The sequence below is a fragment of the Sapajus apella genome, unplaced genomic scaffold (genome assembly GCF_009761245.1).
Source record: "Sapajus apella isolate SASKATOON/1434 unplaced genomic scaffold, GSC_monkey_1.0 scaffold49, whole genome shotgun sequence".
NCBI classification, from domain to species: Eukaryota; Metazoa; Chordata; class Mammalia; order Primates; family Cebidae; genus Sapajus; species Sapajus apella.
The window spans coordinates 2,124,372-2,149,814 of NW_022436989.1; the positions used below are offsets into that span (position 1 = coordinate 2,124,372).

The 25,443-nt window shown below is 39.3% G+C and overlaps 1 protein-coding gene across 4 annotated transcripts in view; it reads right to left on the reverse strand.

Annotated features, from left to right (window-relative positions):
- Positions 1 to 1,469: 1,469 nt before the first annotated feature.
- Positions 1,470 to 25,443, reverse strand: part of CNST (consortin, connexin sorting protein) — a 91,919-nt gene continuing 67,945 nt past the window's right edge. For all 4 annotated transcript variants that reach the window (XM_032242189.1, XM_032242191.1, XM_032242188.1 and 1 more), the window contains 5 exons: positions 24,362 to 24,383; positions 24,095 to 24,191; positions 19,228 to 20,126; positions 9,177 to 9,312; positions 1,470 to 4,115 (listed from right to left, as the gene is read on the reverse strand). In XM_032242189.1, coding sequence (XP_032098080.1) covers positions 3,907 to 4,115; positions 9,177 to 9,312; positions 19,228 to 20,126; positions 24,095 to 24,191; positions 24,362 to 24,383 — 1,363 coding nt within the window. In that variant the 3' untranslated portion in view covers positions 1,470 to 3,906. The remainder of the gene's footprint in view (positions 4,116 to 9,176; positions 9,313 to 19,227; positions 20,127 to 24,094; positions 24,192 to 24,361; positions 24,384 to 25,443) is intronic.

Here is a 25,443-nt window from a genome sequence, read left to right on the forward strand (position 1 = left end):
AATTTCACTTTGATTTCTAACAGTGCTTGACACACACCAGGAAAGCTCGTTTCCACCCCCGTGAGTGGCATGCTCCCAGGTTCTTCATTCTTATCCCCTCTGCACAAATACGTTTCCCTCAGCAGATGCTAATTCCTGAAGCTGGTACCATTTCTTGTTTCTGGAGTCCCTGCACCCAGCTCAGTGCTGGGCACACTGCAGGCATTCAAATGTTTGCCAAGGTAAAGACAGTGATCAACACTGTTGCTCGTGGTTCTGCATTGATCTCAGGGTAACAGACAAAAAGGTGAGTTTAGGAGGAACTCTTTGACCAGGGAGAAGAGATGCCTATAGGTTACCATACCTTTTCTCTCAGTAGCCTAAAGCCAGGGAGATTAAAATAGTGACAGAATTCCTTAAGGACATTTTTAACTCATTGTAGTGTATGTAGGGTTAGGACATGAGGCTCAATCAATGTTTCTTTTTGGAGTTGTTAAAACAGCAGATGGCACTAGAATTTGTACCATAAACGCTAGAATCACTCTTCCTCTTTCTGAAGACGTAGGCAACGTGACAGAGTACACACTAGACTGGATTTGGGGGTTGTAAGATCTGGACTTGAGGGACGTGTGTTTACTAACCTCAGCATCAAATGAAAAAAATGTAAAAACACGACACACCCTGCACAAAATCATATGCAACAGTGAGCCCAAAGAAATGGACAGAGTCATGCAGATCATGTGAGCAGAATGATAACTCAGCCTCTCTTTGGATCGGGAGTAAATGCCAAAGCCCACCTTTAGCAAAACAGGTTAATAAAGGGTTTCTTCATCCTTTCCCACCTTTCTCCATCCCTACCACTCCTACCCCATATCCTCCTGCCACTCCAGCAAACCCAATTCACATATGTCCTTCAAAATAAGGCCCTTGGGCCGGGCGCAGTGGCTCATGCGTGTCATCCCAGCACTTTGGGAGGCCAAGGCAGGCGGATCACCTGAGGTTGGGAGTTGAGTCTAGCCTGATCAACATGGTGAAACCCCATTTCTACTAAAAGTACAAAAATGAGCCAGGCATGGTGGCACACATCTGTAATCCTGGCTACTTGGGAGGCTGAGGCACGAGAATCGCTTGAACCTGCAAGGCGGAAGTTGCAGTGAGCAGAGACCATGCCACTGCACTCCAACCTGGGCGACAGCACAAGACTCCATCTCAAAAAAACCAAAAAAACAAAAAACAAACACAAAAATAAGGCCCCCTTCAAATCTTCCAGAACATTTTTATTTTGAAATCTAAAAGAATGAATTTGTAGGATGATTTTCAGCTACTGTGTCAGGCAGACGGGGGAGGTATTTTAAAGCAGAAGAGTCTTTACTTAAGGACCTACTGGTCTCCCCAAATAGATGACTGTCTACTTGTAGGGCCAGACCAGCTTCTCAAATTACACTTTCACTTTAAAGCATCTAGGGGTTCAAATAAACTCTCTGAGACACTTTGTTGGTATAGATTTTAAGTTACAAGCTTGATTTGATACCCTCAAATACAGTTCTTAAGGAAGATTAGTTACAAATACTTGTCAGTACTTTCAAATGACAGAAGAAGTTACATTTTAGTAAAACTGGATGAAAGTTTTGTGTGAAACAACAATCCTTTCACCACCAGGTAGAGTTACTCCAGTTCATGCAATCAGTGACTATTACATTTTTTTTTAATTGCCCTAATTTTTCTAGTTGCAATTTCATGCCTATTTTAAGTCAAAACATCACTCTGCTCCCGAGCTCACCTCCCCCTCCCTAGGAAGTGGTGAGGACACCTATGGTTTCTCTGAGACACAACTGGGTCCCTGATTAGCGAGGCACGATCTCAACGCTTTCATCTCAGTGGTGTGAAGGTCCCCAGGAGATCTTGGGTTTCAGAAGTGGCTCTGGCTGCCCTTGGGCAAATATCACACCAGAAGTTATACAGGATAGTGACCCAAGAGGTGAACGGGAGGGAAGTTTCAACTTATTTTGACATAAAATTGGCAAAAATAAGTATCACCAAATATCTGTAACTAGAAATTGAGGTTAAAACAGAAGAGGTTTGTCTATGATGAGAATGTCCATCACAGTAGAACTTGTGAACAGCTTTTATAGAACACTTAATATAGTACCGTCAACATTTTACATATTTTACATACAATTTGAATACAAATTCTTAAAATTTATAATAGAACATTAAAATAATCTTCTAATAAAATCAGCCTTAAGTATAAGGAATCTAAATTTCAGTATCTTGTACATTTCTAAATAAATATCTTTGATCTATAACCCTTGAAAATATTACTGTTTATGGTGACGTGATAGCGACAGGTCAAACAGTATAAGTGAAAATGAAGCATCAATTTAAAATAAGCAAGTGTGAAAACACGCTGAGCTGAAATTATAGAAAATCAAAACACTAAGTACACAGTAATTAAATATCTAGCATTGGGATAACCAAATGCATGCGCAGTAACACATTTTCAACTTACGTAAAAAGCCCTTTAAAATTCACATAATCTAAATAAATACGCAGAAACACAAAGGGAGGTACTGTGCCGGCCAGTGACAACTAGAAAGTGAGTTCTCCCTTTTTCTTTCAAATGATCCTAACAGAAAAACAGGAAACAATGACCACTTGCTAAAAAACTATAATTCATGTTTGGTTTTTTTTTTTTTAATGCTGCTTAATAAAGTCAAAGCAAGGCTTCCTAAATGTCAGACCACTATACCTTAGGTAAGGAAGGCCGCCTAACAGACAGATTTAAACAAAAATCAGACATTTGTCTACGGAAGGTATGACTGAATTTTTGTGTACGGACCCTACAACAGGAGCTAGATCAAGCCCACAGTAAGAATGCACATTCAAGCATCTGAATGCATGATCTGTGAATACTGAATTCTACATGGTGATTTCACTCAGCAAAGTATTGGTTTATTTCACAGAAGATCAGGATTAAAACATCTACAGCAGGAACTATATCTTATGTTTCCATTCTGCTTCGTAGGATCTCAGAACATAATAGGTATAAGCGTTTGCTGAATTAAGTCCAGCATTTATCATTTCAGGAAGCTTTGAATCCTTGACAAAACTGTTGCCTGAGACTCAGGGGGAGCTTTTGATTTCATCTCTAGGCCTGTGATTAATTTCTGGGTAGTTAATCAAGTTAACTGACACAGATCTGTCACAGTTTCTCATTTCAGGGTCAAGATTTCTATAATTCATCTATTCCACAGTTGAGCCTTCTTCAAAGATTTGTGCCTGCACATCATCATCAAGTTAAAAGAATAAAGATAATCTTTGCTATTCTATGTTGGGTATTTGCTTATGATAACTGCCTGAACCCCTTGCGCACACACGCACACACGTGAACACAGACACAATCATTTCGTAAGTGGAGAACACAACTGAAGTAATGCGCAAAGCCTAAATTACACAGCTCCCAAGGTTAACTAAAAATGACGCTGAAACTATAAGGTAACTCCTTTTGATTACACACAATCTGATTGCGTGATGGCGGAAAGCAATTTCTATGAACCAACAAGTGTAAACCAAAAGTGTTCTTTAACCATTAGCTTGACAAGGCAGCTAAAAATAGTGTGGTTCCCAGACTACCCTGTTTAATTCTGCTCAGGGTACCTCATTACATTAGGAGGCAGTGAGGAGGAGATGGGTATGCTCTCCCAAGATCATTTCTTCCATCCACAATGCTTAGCTCGATATTGGCCTCACTATGTGGATGATTCTAACAGAGTTCCTCTGGATTGCCACTTAAAGTTGCTATTTCTGATGTCCTTGGTTTCTAACAGAGGGGAAGGGGGAATGTTACAGAACTCCTGAAATAAAAACTGTTGAGAAAGTTTCACATCTTTCATTCTCACTGCAAGCATGTCTGTCTCTGGAATGCTGCTAGGAGAGGTAGATCCAGTGTTTCAGTTCTGCCATTCCCTGCAGTAACTTAGTGTAATAGAAGTCCATGTTGTCTGCAAAGTCTGTACAAACAGGTGACGAATCCATGTCACCAAAAGAGCAGTATAATGCAGTTCCTCCAACACTAATGAAAACCGTTGCTATGCACAGCAATATCAGCAAAATACAGGAGCCACCTCCAACTTCATCTGCAAACACAGAACAGAGTGAGGTTACGCTGTCACCAAAATGGAAATCTCAGCATCTGCTGTCTTTTCACCAATTAAGATAACTAGACATTTCTAATGTTGGTCCTTTAGGGATCGGAAGTATTGACAGAAAACTCATGCTCCTAATGACTCTACAAAGACCTACCTATTAATTGCCAAAAAGATTCATGCTTGTAGAGCCTGTAACTGCTACAATTAAAACTAGCTGAAGCTCATTTACACAATGAATAGAATCACTCCACGAAAAGAAGAAAAACAGCTGATGTGCTCATAGCATGCATTAATTAATTAATTACATTTTTTTTTTTTAGAGGCAGGGTCTGACTTTGTCACCCAGGCTGAAGTACAGTGGCAAAACCTTGGCTCACTGCAGCCTCGACCTCCTGGGCTCAAGTAGTCCTCCTGCCTCAGCCTCCTGAAGCAGCTAGGACTACAGGCCTGTACCATCACACCTGGCTATTTATTTTTTATCTTTTGGTAGAGATGGGGGGCGTGTCTCACTATGCTGCAGAGGGTGGTCTTGAACTCCTGGTCCCAAGTAATCTTCATGTCTCGGCCTCTCAAAGTGCTAGGATTACAGGTGTGAGCCACCATGCCCATCCTAATAGCATTATTTTACAGTACACATTACAGCCTTGCTATTCTTTTTTTTTGTTTTTTTGTTTGTTTGTTTTTTTGTTTTTTTTTGTTTTTTTGGGACGGAGTTTCGCTCTTGTTACCCAGGCTGGAGTGCAATGGCATGATCTCGGCTCACCGCAACCTCCGTCTCCTGGATTCAGGCAATTCTCCTGCCTCAGCCTCCTGAGTAGCTGGGATTACAGGCACACGCCACCATGCCCAGCTAATTTTTTGTATTTTTAGTAAAGACAGGGTTTCACCGTGTTGACCAGGATGGTCTCGATCTCTTGACCTCGTGATCCACCCGCCTCGGCCTCCCAAAGTGCTGGGATTACAGGCGTGAGCCACCCCGCCCAGCCCACAGCCTTGCTATTCTAATACTTCTGGAGTTCACATTATGGGACTATCTTAAAGTCAACTTAATATTAAACAATAAAATGTCTTTGGGTGGGACTTCTTTTGCATCTTTCTACATTGAAGAAAACAATTATTCTTTGGTTGAAAAAATCTTAACAACTATTCATAATTAATTTTTTTTTAATTAAAAAAGACCAAAAAGTCTTCTGATCTGTAGCATGATGAAGGTGCAGGGATGCCTTCTTGGAAGGTAATCTGGCAGTATCTATTCAAATTTAAAATTAATTTATTCTCAGACTGGACAATTTTGAGTGAAAGACAATGTTAATTGAATGCAATTCTGGGATAACAGGTGTAAACCAGGACTGCCTCAGGCCAACTGGGACATACAGTTTCAACATATCCCAGCAAATCCACCTTTAAGAATCAGGCTACAGATCTGCACAACAAATATATACATAAGCTTGTTCACTGCAGCAGATTTTGTTATAACAAAAGACTGGGAATAACTTAGTTGTTCCAGTTACAATGGAACAGTCAAACAATCATTGCACATTTATATAATGGAATATGATGTAAGTATTTAATAGAATGAAGTAAATTTAATGTTCTTTCATTGAAGAATATCTAAGATTCATGATTTTTTTGCTTTATCAAACTGTCTGACTTTTTCATAATTAGCATATATTTTTATAAGAAACAAATTTTATAGAACTTAACACAAATCAAATACTTTATTTAGAACATTGTAAAGTAATACATGAATATATTCTCCCTGTAAAAATGCAAACCCAAAAGCATCTTAGAGTCTAAGGGACTATCTGTTTTTCTCCTGCCCAATCACATTCCCTTCCCATCCCAGAGGTAATAAACACTGTTAAATTTGGTGTGTGACCTTCTAGATCAAACATGTATGATTGTTTACTCTGAAATTTACATTTTAAAATAGTTTTTTTTTTTGAGACAGAGTCTTGCTCTTGTTGCCCAGGCTGGAGTGCAATGGTACGATCTGGCTCACTGCAACCTCTGCCTCCTGGGTTCAAGCAATTCTCTCACCTTAGCCTCCTGAGTAGCTGGGATTACAGGCATCCACCAACATGCCCAGCTAATTTTTGTTTTGTTGTAGAGTTGGGTTTCACCACGTTGGCCAGGCTGGTCTTGAACTCCTGACCTCAGGTGATCCCGCTGCCTTGGCCTCCCAAAGTGCTGGGATTACAGGCATGAGCCACTGCACCTGGTCTAAAATAGTCTATTTGAGATAGGGTTGTGCTCTGTCACCAAACCATACTCACTGCAGCCTCAAGCTCCCGGGTTCAAGCAATCATCCTACCTCAGCCTCCCAAGTAGCTGGGACTACAGGCACACACACCACCATGCCCTGCTAATTTTTGTATTTTTTGTTGAGAAGGGGTCTCGCCATGTTGGCCAGGCTGGTGTCCTTCTCGTTCTCCTGGCCTCAAGTGATCCAGGAGGAAAACTTGGGAGGAGGCTTCCCAAAGTGCTGGGATTACAGGTGTGAGCCAGCGCATCCAGCCTTACCTGCTTTTCTTAACGTGATTCCTTCCCCCACCTTATCTATGTTAACAAGCTAAAGTATTTTTCTTCATTATCATGTATTCAAATCTAAACATTTAAAAATAGCGTAAATATTTTAAAACATTGATTCTGTTTGTTTCATCTACATTACTAGAACTGTCTCAAGGCAATGTCCAATGTGAGCCGCAGGTGGCTGCTGGGCACTTAACATGCAGCTGGTCCAAACTGATGGTGACACACACAGATTTTGAAGACTCAGTGTGAAAAAAAGGATGTAAAATATCTTGTTAGTAATATTTTCATATGGATCACATTTTGAAATGATATTTTTGATGTCCTGGGTTAAATAAAACATATTCTTAAAATTCTGACCAAGTGAGGTGGCTCACGCCTGTTATCCCAGCACTTTGGGAGGCTGAGGCGGGTGGATCACTTGAGGTCAGGAGTTCAAGACCAGCCTGGCCAACATGGTGAAACCCCGTCTCTACTAAAAATACAAAAATTAGCCAGATGTGGTGGTGAATGCCTGTAATCCCAGCTACTCAGGAGGCTGAGACACAAGAATTTTTTGAACCCAGGAGGCAGAGGTTGTGGCAAGCCAAGATTGCACCACTGCACTCCAGCCTGGGTGACAGAGTGAGACTCCATCTCAAATAAAATAAAGAATAAAATAAAATAAAATTCACTTCACCTGTTTCCTTTAACATGGCTACTGCAAAATTGAAAATCATGTATGTGCCTCATATTATATTTCCAGTGGATAGCAATGGTTTAGAGGAGGAAGAAATCTTTTAGGAATATTTTGGCAGAAGGTGAGGTTTTTGAAAACATCGTGTAAGCCACAGAGCTTAGGAACAAACCAACACAATCAACATTTACATTTGGTTTTGTAATTCTCAAAATGAATTTATATACATTATCTGACATGCCTTCCAACAGGGACAGACGGGCAGATACTTTTCTCCTTATTTGAAAGATGATGGAACTGAGCGTCCTACAAGTTAAGTGACTTGGTTTAAGATGAGGTGGCTACAAAGTGAACTAGAGACTGTGAGTTCCAAATCCAGGGTTCCTCCCTTTGAGCAATGATTTGGTCAGATAAGTGCAAACAGAAGTGAGCCCCTTATCTCGAGAAGACTGAGAGTCACAAGCAAGGTGCAGAAGTAAAACCAGGGGTTAGAACATTATTTATACGGCCCGCTAATGAGCTTTTTAAGTGTAAAAATGCGAAATCTCTACTGTTACCACTTACTCACACCTAGAAAGCATACCTAAATACTTACCCTGTTGTTTTAGCGATGCAGTTGTTTTATGAATATGAGAAGCCTACTGACAGGTTCTGGGTTACCTTTCCCTTTACTCTTATTTACCTACACCTTAGGTAAACATATCTGCAACCACAAAAGGCAGCATTGTTTGCTACAAAACTTCACCACCTCACGCTAGACCAAATTAGAGCCTTAAGTATAACAGGCCCAGGAGGAAAAAGTCAAACAATAAAAATGATGTTAAACTGTTGCTATTGAGAGACACTCTTTTCTATAGAATGAAGAGGAAATCAACAAAGACAATATTCATAAATATTTTCCACAATAAAGGAGGAGTATAAATTGTCCACTGAAAAGAAGACAAGCCGGGCATGGTGGCTCATACCTGTAATCCCACTTCGGGAGGCCGTGGTAGGCAGATCACTCGAGGCCAGGAGTTTGAGACCAGCCTGGCCAAACATGGCGAAACTCCGTTTCTACCAAAAATACAAAAAACTAGCCGGGCATGGTGGTGCTCACCTGTAATCCCAGCTACTCAGGAGCCTGAGGCACTAGAATTGCTTGAACCTGGGAGGCAGAGATTGCAGTGAGCCAAGATCGCGCCACTGCGCTCCAGCCTGGGCGACAGAGCAAGACTGTCTTAAAAAAAAAAAAAAAAAAGACAAAAACAGCAGACTCACACAAAAAGTGCTAAAGAAGGAAACTGAAATAAACTCTCAACATTGACTATCTATGGAATAGGGGGGCCACAGGTTGAATTCTGCAACTTGATCACTTACTTAAGCATGTAAAGATTCAGAAATGATTTAGATGGTAGTTTGATTTTGTTAAGTTTCTCCCTTAGAAGGTAAAGCAACTAAGTTGCCATATTCTTTTATTTATTTATATTTCTTTTTTGAGATGGAGTCTCACTCTGTTGCCCAGGCTGAAGTGCCGTGGCACGATCTGGGCTCACCGTAACCTTCGCCTCCTGGGTTCAAGTGATTGTTCTGCTTCAGTCTCCTGAGTAGCTGGGACCAGAGGCGTGAACCACCACACTCGCTAATTTTTGTATTTTTAGTCGAGACAGAGTTTCACCAAGTTGGCCAGGCTGGTCTCAAACTCCTGACCTCGAGTGATCTGACTGCCTCAGCCTCCTACAGTGCTGGGATTACAGGCATGAGCCACTGTGCCTGGCTGACATGTTCTTTTACAAATCCTGTTAGTAACATCACACTGTACACTGACTCATCCTTTCATTAAACAGTGCCAAGCAGTTTACCTTGATCCAGGTTATCGTCTATTTCTTGGAACCTCACTCTTCGCTTAGATGGTCTCTGCTGCATTTGGGCAGGGTGGTCTCCTACAGAATCAGTCCTCTTCTTTAATATTGACACCAATCCTTCAGCAGGAGCAACCTGTCAGAAATGATAAGAATCATTTGTTCTATTAAAGCGGGACATCTCAATGATATTTTACATGCAGCTATAAAAAGGCTAATTCAACAGATATTTGAATTTTTATAGAGTATCCAATTCCTACAGAAAAAAAATAACCATCATCAAAATCAAACAGAATAAACCTTGCACTTCTGTGCAGATGACTGAGAAACACAAAAGTCTAAAAACCCTGATTTCTTTCTTCAACCCCTGAACTGATTCCGGGGACAGGCAGTGTGAAGCGTTCAGCCGACTGGAAATCAGAACACCTTGCTTTGTAGCTTAACTTCCCTGTTATTGGTAAAATGATCACTGACAGTCCCCTCTTTGCTTAGTCATTAGGACTGGATTTTGCTTTACAATGGATGCTTATAATCCACCACTGCTTTTTCATTCATCAGCAATTTTAAACAAATGAACATATGAAACTTAAAATATATCTGGATACCAAGCTTTTAACATCAAAGTGTTGTCCTCAGTTTCTCCGAGAAACTGTGCATTTACTAAATAATGCTCTAATGCTCAAAATATTTTAAGGGCTTTCTAGAATTTCTCTCAGAGCCAGTTTACTAGGGACAGATTACTTTCTAGTGTGCAGAGGTTAGCAAACTATAACCCGCAGGTCAAACGCCTGTGCTGCCTAATTTTGTGAATAAAATGTAATGGGAACACAGCCAAGCCCATTCATTTACATATTGTACGTGGCTGCTTTGGGGTCACACTGGCACTGCGTGGTTGTAAGAGATCATAAAGCCTAACACGTTAATAACTTGGCCTTTTATAGAAAAAGGCTGCTGTCTCATATCTCTTCTGCCCTTTATATGATGCCTTCTAGCTTTCACTTGGGCTGCCTCTCTCCTGCCTATGTTCCACCCCTATTCACAAACAAATCCAAAACCCTCACCATTTAAGTGCTCAAAGACTCCAAGGCACAGGGAGAAAGGAGAGGATCAGGTCGAAGAGCCAGGCTGGGAAGCCAAAGGCCCCTGAACAGGAGGGCCAGGCACAGAAGTTAACTTGCCAGTTGCCTGATTGCTACAAGCTGTAGGTGATGACACAGGCAGGCATTGTGGGCTTAATGCTGAGGATGTCAGTGACTTGCTGGTATCAGGTAACTCTAAGCTGATGACTGCCTGCAATGTCATTTATCTAATCAATAGCATAAAACACTAAACATGATTTGCAGTTCCAGTCAGCAATCTTTGATAATGTGCTATGCATAAATATTACAGAGTCTATTAGTTCTTTTTATATCTTAGGACTTTTAGGGCCAAATAACTCAAGATGGTCTTCAATTATGCTTCCCTGAATGCGGGTCTATAGAAACCATTATAAAAAAAAAAAAAAAAATCAATAAGCCAACAATATAGTCTTTTCTTTTTATAGAAAATATGTATTTCAGAAGTCCTTGTTCTGAGAAAACAAAAGGACTTTAGTAGCCTTGAAACGGTTAAGCACAAATGGGTAAAGAAAGCAACATCATCGTTAAAGAACTCCTTCAAACAACAAAGAAAATATTTTCCAAGCTCCTTGCTGAAACTGAGAGGGAAAGCAGTATTAACAAGTTTCCAAAGAGCAAAAGATGGAAAACAAAAATTAATTTTAATGAATACATTACTACTATAGATGTATCACTGATATTCTTTTAATTTTTAGTACATGTTATAAAAAAGGAGAGAAGCTTGAATCTGGCTCTTCTAAAATTTTTTCAAAAATTTAAAAAGGGGGAGGAAGAGGTTTATTGATTCCTTCATTGTCCATTTCCTCCATAAAATATTGTCATCCACTTACCAATGGTGAATTCACCCACTACGGGGGTTTGCAAGGTACCGTTATAACTACCCAGAAAAGCAATCCTATTAAGAATAGTTTTAAAGATGAGCCCCAGAGTTGTGTTACTGTTAATTGTATATCTTTGTAAGAATTTTCCATCTGGCCGGGCGTGGTGGCTCATGCCTGTAATCCCAGCAATTTGGGAGGCCGAGGAGGCGGGATCACCTGAAGTTGGGAGTTTGAGACCAGCCTGACCAACATGGAGAAACTCCATTTCTACTAAAAATACAAAAAATTAGCATGGTGGCACATGCCTGTGATCCCAGCTAGCACCACTGCACTCCAGCCTGGGCAACAAGAGCAAAACTCCATCTGAAAAAAAAAAAAAAAAAGAACTCTGCATCTGCAGATTCAAGAAACGGATACAAGCCATAAATCAAAAGACACTGCAAATCTGAACAAATATGTTGACAGGTGAAGAGAAGCTCCTGAAGTCATGTGGAAAGGCCCAGAATGTGCCACTCGAACCTAGAGCTGGTCCTGGAGCAGCGGCTGTGAGGTCCCACCTTGGCTCCTGAACTATTCTTAAAAGTATTTCCATATATTTTTAAAACTATAATGTCAGTGTTAAAAGGTGAAGAATTTTTAAATCTCAAAAAATAAAGCTTTAAAACTAAATTTAGTTTCCCACTTCAACTGCCAAATTCTTACCCAAACAAATATACCAAGCACTTCTATTGAGACTAAAAAGAATGTCTGAGCTATAATTAATGTAATTGTTACTGCTGGTGCTCTATGAATAAATGCAGAATTCAAAAAACTCCATCTGGCCTAGTCTTCTGTATTTGCAAATAAATAGTTCTTCCCACACTTCCCCTCAAATATCAGTGAACATCTAAAATAGCATTTTCAGAATAAACTAGTTGTGAAAACAAAATTATCCTGTAACTCTTCTGGAATAGCAAATCCTAATGTGACAAGGAAAACATCCAGAGACACACTGCTGTTGGAAGTGCCTCCTCACCAAATTAAAGGAAAAATAGATACCAAACAGTATTCTTTTAATGATAAAGGTTTTACTCAATTTAGCATCTCTAGGATGGTGAATTCTGAACAAGAATGCACAGTTGGCTTCCAACTGATTTGAGAATTAACATTTATAAATCATATTATTATAGTATATCATAAATACCTGAAGTGCCAGCAATCTCATGTAGTGGCACATGTCAAATTTACCACCACTATTCCCAAATAAAGAAACAGGAGATACTCCCTGCCTACTCTCTTAGCGCTGGGTTCCATAATAAGAATAATTTAGTAAATGTGTACATTTTATGTAAAGACACTTACATAATATATCATATTTAAATTTCACGACTCTCTTTTAGTTCCTTAATTTCTTTTCTTTTTGAGACAGAGTCTTACTCTGTCACCCAGGCTAGAGTGCAGTGGTGCAATCTTGGCTCACTGCAACCTCCACCTCCCAGGTTCAAGTGATTCTCCTGCCTCAGCCTCCCGAGTAGCTAGGATTACAGGCACCTGCCACGACATCCGGCTAATTTTTGTACTTTAAGTAGAAATGGGGTTTCACTATGTTGGCTAGGCTGGTCTTGAACTCCTAACCTTGTGATCCACCCTTCCTAGTTTTTATAACATAGTAGGCGTTCAATAAATATGCCAGAGATTCCTTGACAGGTACAGGTACAATTAAAAAAAAATACCAGAGAATAAATAAATATACAGACGAGCAATTTACATACACATAGCACCTAGGATACACTTGTTTGAGTAATGTAGCTTTTTCATTGAAAATAAAGCCAAATCTGTTCTTAAAGAATATTTACTTTTACCAGTGAATTAAAAAAAAACAAAAGCCTTATTGGGGATAGTGGCTGTTATTTACAACAGCCTGTATTAGCTTTGCAGAGAATATAAAGGTGTATTTAACAGAATCCCTATCTTTAAGGAGTTTGCGGTTTGTTGTAGAAGACAGTATGTGTATGTCTTATAATAACAGAAAGAGATTACAGCTAGACAGGATTTTGGGGGGGGTGTTCCAGCGTGTAGCTCATTTGAAGCTCGGAGGAATTGTTTGAAAGAAATGAACTTATGGACTCCAGTGATGAGGGACTAATGGCATCAGCTAGTACTTACTGACTACTGGCCATGAGCTAGGCACTGCTTGGTACTCTCCATGCTAAAAAGTCATGACCTAGATGTTGAGGGCTGGGAAGAAATAGATACATGGAAAGAAGGTTGCTCACTTCAGGGAGAAGCTGAAATACACAGAGGGAAAAGAGCAAAGGTGACAATGTGCAAGGTGTATATGGGAGGTGGCAAGGGGGCCAGTCTGACACCAAAGGACAGAAGGCCTCTGGGAAGGCAGAGTGGACTGGATTACAAGAGTCTTGAATGGCAAGTCAGGTAGCACAGCCTTTATCTTGCAGCTAAAGAGAGCCACAGGAAAGGAATGATTATGTGAAAAACGTTTTCTAGAAGGAGTTTCACTTCACAGTCTGTGTGTTAGATCAAGAACCCTCAGGTGCAGAGTTTTAAAAAGCTGAAGACTTCTGGACAAGGCATGGAAACCTTCTTCCTTTCACTCTACAGCTATCTCATTTCATTTACTTCTAATACCTGACTGGCTCCTTGGGTACGAGTTTGAGACCCTAAGTTTCTATCGTGCTAACCTAAGACCCATTTGGAGGGGAGATGAAACAAGGGACGGGGAAACTTAAGTAACTAATGCAGAAGTCCAAGAACAGGCAGTCAAAATAGAAATTACAAGCGTGGTTAAAACGGAAAAGAAAAGGAGCTTTGTGCAAGAGACATGGCAATCAAGAGAAGCACTAATTAATTGGAAAATTTAGAGGTCATAGTAAAAACAAAAGGCAAGGATGAGACCATTTGGAAAACAGGTAATTCCTGGGTTTTCCTTTGGGGCTCTTTAGAGACCTACATAAATTCTGGGCCAACCAATGCTCCTAAACCCTCTTACATTATTGGAAGACTGCATTTCTTCTATTGTAAGGAGGCTGGGCTTCCCCTGCTCCTCTCAAAAAAAGTCATTCTGGGCAGAACAACCATGATTGCTGTTTCTAAGACCCTCTTTTGTTCTAGATCCAAAGAGCAGCTACCAATGTGATTTCATAAACTACTGCTGCTTAGTGCTGGCCTCCCATCTGAACTTGGCAAGAAAATCCTACAGCAGCTAGTGGTAGAGGGACTTCCCTGATCCCAGGGGTCTAGCCAAGAAGTAGCTACCTCACTTAACAGGCGACAGGGGTGAACACTCACAGCTTCGATTAGACAGCTTCTCTAAAGGCAAACCCAGGAGCAATTTGGGTTGTCATTTTTCTCCCCACTAGACAGTGTGACCTTACGTGCTCCCCTGTATTTTGTTTCATGTGACACAGTAGATTTGAAAGCACTGAAGTAAAGGTTGCTAATCCAGACAGAGGGCAAGGAAGCTGAGTTGCTCTCTCCCAGATCACGCGCTTTCTAAAGCCCAAGCACTAACAAAGCGCTCCGTCCTCAGATTTTAGAAATGATGAAATTACTTCTAAAAACAACAATCACTTGAATCTGAAACACTTAATATAGTTTTTTAAACATGAAATCTCTGCAGATGATAAATGTATATGTTAATGAAGAAAAATGAATGGTTTATTTTTACACAGCATATCATGTTGCTAAAATCTGCTCACAAGGGGACTTCTGAATTATACGATTATTTTCAATATTCAAAAATAGATTCACTTTTGTAAAATGTCTCCAATATTCAATCTGAACCTCACTTGCTCAGGAAACAGCTCCCTCATCTCTGCACGTGTTAACAGTCTGCTAGAAGCCGAGTGCAGCTGGTGGGTCATCCTGCCGCTATGAGTTTGTATGGCACATTTCTTTCAAGTTTTGATGCTAGGAGCTCCCTCTGAGTCCTAGGCTACAGGAGGAACAGCTGACGAGTTTAAAGATAAGATAATGCAACTCTTCCAGGTTCCAGAATCAAGCAAATATATGACTTATTTGCATTATCAGGTTCCTGGGCAAAGGGGGTTTGGGTTCTGACGTTAAAATAATCGTGTCAGTTTATTATGGGTATTACAATAAAACTTCATCCTTTGCCAAAAACTACAGGATACTCAAATTCAGCAGAAAGACAACACATTTGGTGCCAGGAAACTGTTAGATTGCAGGCTTCATCTGCACACAAATCCTCACCTGTATCTTTAGTCACTGCATCTGTAATGCGGCACTCACAGAGAAGTCACTCAATAAAAATTACTGAATGAGGGAGTAAACAAATAAATCTTTCCATTGTGTTGTCTGACACTGTATATGTAATACTTTTTTTCCTTAAAAATCTATGAAAGGAGGATAAAATTTTTGATGCTTTTTAAAAACAGCATACAGTATAGACTATACTCCTGATGATAATGTATCATGCTACTTTTTACATAAGAAAGAAGAGCAATACTTCAGATATTAATCTATCACTTTAGATAGCAAATTACTGGGTTTGAAAAAGCTTTCCAAACCTAGACAAGTTCCCTTTATACATGTCTCTACATAAATAGTGTAGACATTTTTAGTTCTCTATGACATTTTATGTAAATTATTTCATTTGATGTGAGGAATCCAATTGTTCAAAGTAAAACAAAACAAGTGCTTGCACTGGGCTGGCAGTGATGATTAACACCAAGTTCCACTGGAGCCAAGGGTGGGCAATGCAGAAGTGCAAGAAACTAAAAGCAGACAGGCAAGAGACAAGGGGAAAGCTGGCAAAGAAAGAACAAACTAGCATGCCCTAACACAAACACAGGGGCAGAAAGAGGGAAGTAAGAGAACCTGAGGGGGAGAAAGGATAGGGAGACCTGGGAAAGAGAACAGAAAAGGACCACCTGCAACAGCATAGCAATGGGGGCGGGGGAGGGGCAGACACAGGTGCCTCGGGGTTCCCAAGTGCACGAAAAATGCTGTTCATAATTACTTGGTTATTAAGAGATCATTGTCGATATCCTCTAATCATAAAAGGAAGGAAGCATAAAAAATATTTCAGAAACTATTCCAGTGAAATTATCCAAGTGTGACAGCGGAGAGCCCCAAAAGGCCAAGAACATCATCTGATTTCTCATCCTCAGCACCAAACACAGGGAAGACTATTAATAACATTTTACTGAAAGCACAAGAACAAAAAGTGTTTGAAGGCCAGGCACAGTGGCTCACGCCTGTAATTCTCACACTTTGGGAGACTGAGGCAGGTGGATCAATTGAGGCCAGGGGTTGAAGACCAGCCTGGGCAACATGGTGAATCCCTGTCTCTACTAAAAATACACAAAAATTACCAGGGCATAGTGGTGCATGCCTACAGTCCCAGCTCCTTGGGAGGCTGAGGCATGAGAATTGCTTGAACCCAGGAGTTGGAGGTTGCAGTGAGCTGAGATCGTATCACTTCACTCTAGCCTGGATGACAGAGTGAGACTCCATCTCAAAAAAAAAGATTTCGATTAAAATGTTTCACGTTCAAATCTAAAATTAAAAGACATTTTAAAAATAAAAATCCTAAGTTTGCACTCATAAGGATACCCAATATTGCCTGGATATTTCACTTAGTCTAAAACCTCATTCTTAAGGTATCAGAAAATATTAAGCATTAGTGATTTTTAGCATTGAAACTTTAAAAACTCCTTTCCCGACAGAGTTAGGCAGACTTTGTTAAACTATGCTTCTCAGAATGGAGAGGGAAGGACGTATTCAGAAAGCAAATGTTTAACAATCTGCTTAGCACTGTCATAGGAAAGTAATCAGTTTTAAAGTCATATATATGTATCTTTTGGGTTTCTTAAAATAGCTTAACTTAATAGACCAATATAATCTTAGGAAAGGAGACCATTATGTATTACCTTAATAGAAAAGACAACTTTAAACACAAACAATTTCCACTGTTAGTTGTTATCCAGTAGAAGTGACATTGCGTTTTGAGTCTGAGGAGGGAATATTCCATTAGTTGTAATACAAAACATTAATAATTAATCTGCCACATTAAAATATTTTTCCCCAATTTAAACTATTATTTTATCCTTAGAAATAGGATGACTCAGGTGATACAGTTTTAAATTTAGTGATGTGGGGAAAAATAATTTGGGAAAGGGATGTTAATTGTAGGCTTTGTAAATACACGGCAATAGATGATTGAAATACACAGGAGAAATGCTACAGGCCTTTGCTACATCCATGACAAGACCTCTGTGCATCTTCAACACAGCTGAGTAGAGAGGAGGCTAAAGATAAAGGCTACGGAAACTCAAAGAATCGATCTGGAGGAGACATCTGGAAACCAGAGGACAGAAATTGATCCAGCCAAACAGCTTTCAGGCAGAGGCAAAAACTGAAATTCCAAAAGTTCATATTATCCCCTGAAATCACTTTCATGAGTTACTGGGGAAAGATAGTTCTACAAGGTGCACCATATGATGATCAGCGTGTAACTAGTGCAGTGTTGAAATGGAGGAAAATGTTTTATAAAGTGGGCAACACAACAGGAGCACTCTGATCCTTCTTCACAAATTATACCTAAAAAGGTAAATTAGACCACATGACTTTTCCCTCTAAGGCCAACTTGATTACTGGCATGAAAAAAAGGCAGTCAGATAATTTTTGGTGTTACACCTGAGATTTGAATATGAGTATAAGCTTTGTTTTGTTAACTTCCTGTACCAGAGATTTAGTTAAAATATACAAGAGAATGAATACTGGATTAAGTGCTTTACCACGAACTCTAATTTTTTCAAAAACTATTTTTAACATTGTGGAAAAATATATATAACATGAAACTGCCATTTTAACTCTTTGTAAGTATACAATTCAATAGCATTAATTACAATAAAAATGTGCACCATCACCACTATCTATTTTCAAAATTTTCCATTGCCCCAAATGGAAACTCCGTGCCCACTAAGCAATATTAAATAATTTTGTTAAGCAAAAACTAAGAAGAAAAACAATAGTCTGTAGAGAATTAACTGCAAATGGCAATCAAGCTGTCTGGTTAAAATAAACAAGAGAATGAATAGTACGCCAAGTGCTTTACTATTCTACCTAATTTTGGCAAGAAAAAAAATTAAGAAGAAAGGTCATAGTTCATAGAGAATTGACTATAAATGGCAATGAAGAAAGTTAGTAATGTAGCATTTATAATTACCTTAGAAAGCTTTTCAGTCTTCTATTTTAACATATATTTCATTGTCTAGTTCGGTTTTGTTACTTGTTCATTTCCCCTTATTTATTTTTTTAATGATAATGCTGATTTAGAATACAATGAGTACAAATGGGACTTAAAAGTGAACTTGGGGGAAAATGGTGAAGAAAAGGAAATGCAGCCAGTAGCCTAATTTTCAGAGAAGAAAACAGGCACACAGAGGTAAAAAAGTCCACGAGGCTCCAACTAAATGGCGAGACCGTGCTGGGACTAAGGCAATTGAATTCTGCCCTACCACACAGGCCACCTTAGGGAGGCTGCTGTAGTTTGGGTATGGCTTTTATCTTTTCTTTTTCCAAGCTTTTTTTGTATTATCAAACAACGGAAAATTGTCGTTTTTCCTTGATCTCTTTTTTTTTCAACTTAATATAAGGTTGAAAATTAATCCAGAACCTCTTATGTTTTAAAATGTTTCTTCCATTCTTTACACTGTTTTAAAAGATTTTAAAAATATATTAACAAGAGGAAGAAACAGTAAGTACATATTATATTTTATCTGCTAGATGTAGGAGAAGAAAAATGAGACTTCCTTAATAGAATGTGACTATTCTTGTTTTGATTCTAATTTCTGGAACTGCCACGTAACAGTCAGGACCTTGAAAAATGAATATATCCAGTAACACTCACTCTAGCTGAAGGCATGCAATAGAACATCTTGGAGTATGAACATTATCATGATTTGAGGTCATTTTATTCAATGCATACAAATATAAAAACTACTTATAATGAAAAGCTTATGTTAACAAAAATATTCCCTCACGTTGGAGACAAAGGAAAACTTACAAAAACAAAGCAATATTGAATACATATATATGTTTTTAAAATGCCATTTTACTTTTAATTGCACTTCGTTTCTGATTTACCTCTGCAATCTCTATCCTTTTGGCAAGATCATCAAGAGAAAGACAGCTTTCATCGGAAGGCAGATTCTCCTGAAGACTATAGGATGCTTCTTCAGGAGAGAGATCTTGCAGGAGATCAGAGTCGTCGTCTTGGTTATCTTCATATGAAAGCGAATCTTCGGTATCTTTTAAACATTCCTCTAAAAGGCTGTTCAAATAGTCTTCTGTTTCCTTGTTGAGATGGTCATCTTTATCTCCCTTTTCCTCTGGGGCCATATACACCTCTGGAAGCGGTGTGCCTAAGTCAGATATTTTATGATTTCCACAGTGCACATTCTCAGAGCCCTCTGAGTCAGCCTGACCCTGTGGTGATTTTCCATCACTGTCCGTGAGACCAGCCTGCTGCAGCTCATTTAATTTATTGTTCTCAAGTTGGTCTGTGGGCAATGCAGCAGAAGCATCCCGAAGTGGCAAATGGAGTTCTTTTCTTTGAGCCTGTGTATATTTACCCTCAGAAATCAACGAAGGAGGTATATGGTCACAGCCTGGTAAAATCAATGGCTCTATCACTAACTCGCTGGAAGGAAACACCTTAGGGTGTTCAGCAGTGCCCTCTATTTTGGCCACATCCTGGCAGGCCTCTGTTTGAGCCAGCTGCAAGGGACTGTCATCTTCACAAGCATTCTCAGACGCGTCTGGCCCAGACGGGCTCCCTGCCGTCTCCGAGGACTGGGTGTGGAGGGCTAACGTGGCTTCAGTGCTGCACAGCGGCTCCTCCATGTGGTCCTTTCCTGCAGTTACCGAAAGGCTTGGGGAATTGGCCTGCCCGTCCATCTGACCACGGCAGGGACAGCTCTCCAGGGGCTCTTCTTTATGTTGGCTTTCTTTATTTGGTTTTGTGCGAAGACAAGTTTTACTCTCTAAAGATGAAGAAAAATAAATCGTTTAAAATTCAAAACTACACTCTGTATAGGAGGGAAAAGAAGAGACATGTAGTATGTGTAACAATAATATTCTAACCCTCTCAAATGGAAATTCTATCTGTTGCATAATAGTGTCTTTAAGTAGAGGAAACACCTAAAATATTTGGTAAATAGTCCTTACACATGACAGGGATTATTCAAAAGCATGTGAATATGAATAAATCACTTAGACCTCATTAAAATCAAAAAGTCATTTTCAAAGGTTTAAAACGTATTCTGAACTTTATTAGCCTTTTACATTAAAATGAAGTTAGAAAGATTATTTTCAGCACATTTAAGACATGATGTATTAAGTAAATATTTTTACATGATGAATCTCAGTAACACATTTATCACTTTAAATGTAAGAAAAGTAATACTGGTCTGGGTTACTATGATTAAAGACTAACCTCGGTTCTGTTCAAATTTATAATTTGACCAGAATACCACTAATAAATATGTTTGCAAATTACTTGCAACTTCTTAAAGGGAGGTAGCAAAGGGCAGCAATAAAAAGAATAAGTTTTTGCAACAAGTAGAAATGGGTTTAAATTTTGACATCTCTTTCAATTTCTACTTTAAATATAATCAACTTATTTTTTTTCCACTTTAAAATGAAACAGTTAAAAACCTTTGTGTGAATAATGAATGAGAAGTGCACAGACTGGTAGATAACAGAGCAGCTTGCTCACCCTCACTTTATTGGTACACTTAGCATGCGTAACTATTTTAGAAGTTTTAACTTTTTGATACTAATGTTTGTTTAACTTACATAAATAATGAGCCAAAGGGGAAAATAAAAGAGAAAATAAGATGATAATTTTATTCTATTTGTTTTTTCACTTAATGGCACTTTATTTTTCTTTTCTTTTTTTTTCTTTTTTTTTTTTTTTAAGATGGGGTTTCACCATGATGGCCAGGCTGGTCTTGAACTCCTGATCTCAGGTGATCCACCCACCTTGGCCTCCCAAAGTGCTAGGATTATAGGCGTGAGCCAACGCGCCTGGCCGGCACTTTATTTTTCTTGCCTTTTTTTCCTTTTCACCCTGGACTCCAAAAGCATAGTGATGCTTTAATACTAATTACCAACTGACAATTGAGGCCCATACCATTTCAAGCAAAAGGCATTACTGAAACACTGGCTTCAGGTTTCAGAGAATCTGGTACTGAGGCTACACCTCAACTCCGGGCAGCTGAGAGGTAGCTATTCAGTAGAGTTCATAGTTCCTCCCCTGACATGCTGACTCAAATATCAGATGAGGGTCGGGAGAAGGAAGATGGGTCACCTTTGGGAGAATATAGCATTCCTTCTCTCTCTCCACCCCAAAGAATCACTCAAACTTTGTGAGACTGCAAGAAAACACAGGCACATTTCATTTCCTTTCAGTTGCTGCTCTGCCACTGGGCTTGCTGGGCTGCCTCTCCCTCTACTAAAATGGGGGAAGGTTAGAGCAATGAGGTCCACAGCCAAGGGGAAAGGGGGCCAAGCCACTCCTCCACGAATTCCAGTACCCAAGGGTTCAGAAGATGTCCCTTGAAACATGTCCACAGGATTCAGAGACTAAGATTGGAGACCACAGTCCCATAGGTACTATGAAAGCACAGGGTAGAGAGACCTCTCCCACCCCACATCCCAGAGGAATGGGGTGTGTTGCTTCCAGCTGAGGGTCAGTTACCTAAAGGCTGCAAGTATCTAGGGGAGCCTCCTGGGAGGAAACTCCACTGTAGCTGCTCCTGCTGGAGCCACCACATCCCCACAGAACAACCTGGGTTCAGCCATAAGCACCAGTACAGCTAACTCCAACGACGAGCAGACTATGTTCCCAGCCCTGGTTACTGGAGGGCAGGGAAGACATCTGGTACAATGAGATTTAAGTGTGAAAATGAAGTTCAGGATTAAATAGGGGTAAGTTCTAAAGAATTGAAATGGGACTACTTAATAGCTTATAAGCGACCGAAAACTTACAGAATCCATCTGAGGTGCCATTCTATGAGTAGGAAGTGAGGTGGTGGACTGCAGCTATGCCACAAAATACAACCAGATAGATAAAGTACCATATCTAATGAACTGAGACACCACTTAAGTGATGAGTCATAAAGACTATCTAAAGGTACAGTGAATTATTTACAAAACAGCCTGAAAATGGTTGCTTCATCCCATTATTTAGAAAGACTACAGAAAATTACGGGAAAAAAAACCCATCACAATTTTGGAAAAGGCAAGAGTTCCAAACTACATTTGGAGAGTAGCCCATATTGTTGACAATGCTCTTTAAAACACTGTTTGGTGAAACCTGGGCAACATTTCTTTCCCCGGAATTTAATCCATACTCCCTCATAATAAGGTCATTCACAGTATATCTGGATTGTAGAAGCCTTTGATAATCCATACAAGGTACCTAGCAGAAGCAGGCTGCATTCAATTAGAAATGGGATGACTCAGGTTCTAGTTGTGAATCGGGGCACCAAGCAAGTGACTCAAACTAGGTGCCTCAGTTTCCCCATCTGTACCTCATGAATCAAAGCAGAGTCCAAGGTGGAGGGGTACTGGGCAGCAGCCATGCTAAGTAAGTCTCAAACTCAAACACAGAGCCTGTAATCACACTTTTGCCAAGGTGCTCAACACGAAGACACGTTCACATCCAAACTAGGCAGGTTTTGTGTTATTTTTCCTCCTTTAAAATTGTTATGAAGTTCATTTTACTGTGATTTCTGACATAAAAATGACTGGAAAAGAAAAGCTAGGAAGAACAGAGGATATAGTAGGACTGACCCAAGGCAATATCCCTAGCTTGTCTCAGAAGTGAAAAGGAGATTAAGATTTGAAAGAATAAAAATATACTTTGTAAAGAGTAAAAGGGTGGCCAGGCAGGTGGCCCATGCCTGTAATGCCAGGACTTTGTGGGGCCGAGGTGAGAGGATCACTTGAGGTCAGGACTTCCAGACCAGCTGAGCAACACAGAGACCCCCATATCTACAAAAATTTTAAAAATTAGCGCCGTGGTGTGTGCCTATAATCTCAGCTACTGGGGAAGCTGAGGCAGGAGGATTCCTTGAGCCCAGGAGGCCGCTGCAGTGAGCCATGATGGTGCCACTGCACTCCAGCCTGGGCAACAGTGTGAGACCCTGTCTCAAAAAAAAAGATTGGGGGAGGGAAAAGGGCTATGACAATATCACCACCACCATCATCATCATCATCATCAACATCATCATCATATCACTTCAGGGCAACTCATCCGAAACACCTGATACTTCCTCTTCAGTATCAGGGCTCTCAGGCCCAGGAACATGAAGCCTAGAAATGTACACTAACAGTAAAATCAGATATCACGAGGGAAAAAAACCCTAAAACATATTTATTTATTTCCATTTTCTAAAGCTTTTATAATGAACAACATGCCAAACATTTAGAAAAAAGCCTCTTAAAATCTTTTGACATAGGCGCAAGGTGGTATGAAATACATCATAAATGTTTTAGAAATGTATACATACAAACTAAAGTATATCATGGAGTTTTAAATATCTAAATTTACAGAACCAATTTCTGATAAAGTGCATACAGTAACTGTTGAATTTTAAACAGAAAACAATGTATGAATATACAAAAAACAATCCAATTTAGAGCATTTTGTACAATCTCTCCTTATTCTGTTAAATATATATAACCACCTACCGAAACATAATAATCTCATGTTTTTATAAGTATTTAGATTTTATAGTATCTACTACTAGAAGTCTAAAAAGTAGAGCTACACAATATAAAAAGTCTTATTTTGCTATTTTTCTATGAGAGATATACATGCAAAAACGTAAATGCAAAAAAAAAAAAAAAAAATCCTCCACAGCAATTCAAATGTAACACCTGTAAAATATCAGAGGAGGCAGGTAACTTTTATGCTGCTCCCCAGCTTAAGTTAAAAACGTACCTGACACTTTGGTGGTAGCTCCTGTTTCCTTTGGATCTTCAGACACTATTAGCTGCGTAGAGCATTTCCTTTCCGGGGACTTCTCCACAACTGCTATCTAAAGAGTTTAAAACAAGAAAACCCAACTTTTGGGGAAACTATTGCATTAAACTAGGAAGCTGAAAAGAACTTGGGAAAGGTTTCTTTATTTTCCAAAATAGTCCATAAAACAGACATATGACACAAACATTTTTCCTAGAAATATTTTCAAAAGAAACAATTTCTTACCTTATGTTTGGATAAAAGAGGACTGTAGAAAAAAAGAAAGAAAAAAGAATTTTAAAAAAATTACAACAGCAATACGCTTCCAAACAAATGTCACTGAAATGGCTATAAAAAAAATACAGCTACTCTGGGTTCTAATATTAGCACAGAACATTTCCACGGCTGAAACATTACCACTGGCTCACATAGTTCAAAGTGCAGCCATATCATGTGTTAATCTCCTTAGATGGCCAATTACTATTGAAAACCCCCAAAGAAGCTACAAATGCTGAACTCCAGAAGGAAAAAAAAGAATGCTAACCTTTTCCTAATAAATAAAGACGAGTTCATATACACATATTTTTTAAATTTCAGTTTATGTCAGTTCAGTCTAAAACAGATTATGGTTGAAGATAATTTTGTTGGAATTCTCCATGGAAACAGCTAAAGTTACAAAAAGTAACTTTTAAATACTAAATTTTAGGGAGTACCAAAAATAACAGAATGTACATATCCATTAAAGGCTTGCACGAAAACGCTAATCGCCGCTTTATTCATAATATTCAAAAAACAAGAAACATCCCAAATGTCTACCAATAATAGAATGAATAAGCTGCTGCAGTCATCCAGTAAATCTGTACTGCAATAGAGCAGAGCGAACCACTGTGACAGGCAGCAACGTGGAACGAGATGTACTGACGGGTGCAAGAAGCCAGACGTAAGAATCTATACTCTGTGTGATCCAGTTTATATGAAACTACAGGTCAGGCAAACACATTCTGGTACAGTCCAGACAGTGGTTACTATTGGGGGTGGGCACAAAGTTGGGAGGTGCATGAGGAAGCCTTCTGAGGGGCTGGAATGTTCTATATCCTATACCTTGCTCAGAGTGGTAGTCACATAGACATACATGTTTATGGAAAAATTCATCAAGCTTGTATATTTTATGTATAAGTGGAAAATATTTTTAAATATTAAAAAATTTAACAGTAATAATATGGGGGAATTCTCCAAATCTTAAAGCATAAAAACACCATGCTCATATCATGTTCAAGAAATATCTGTTAGCAAGTCCTTTACCTGCTGCATGAGCTATGCAACAATGA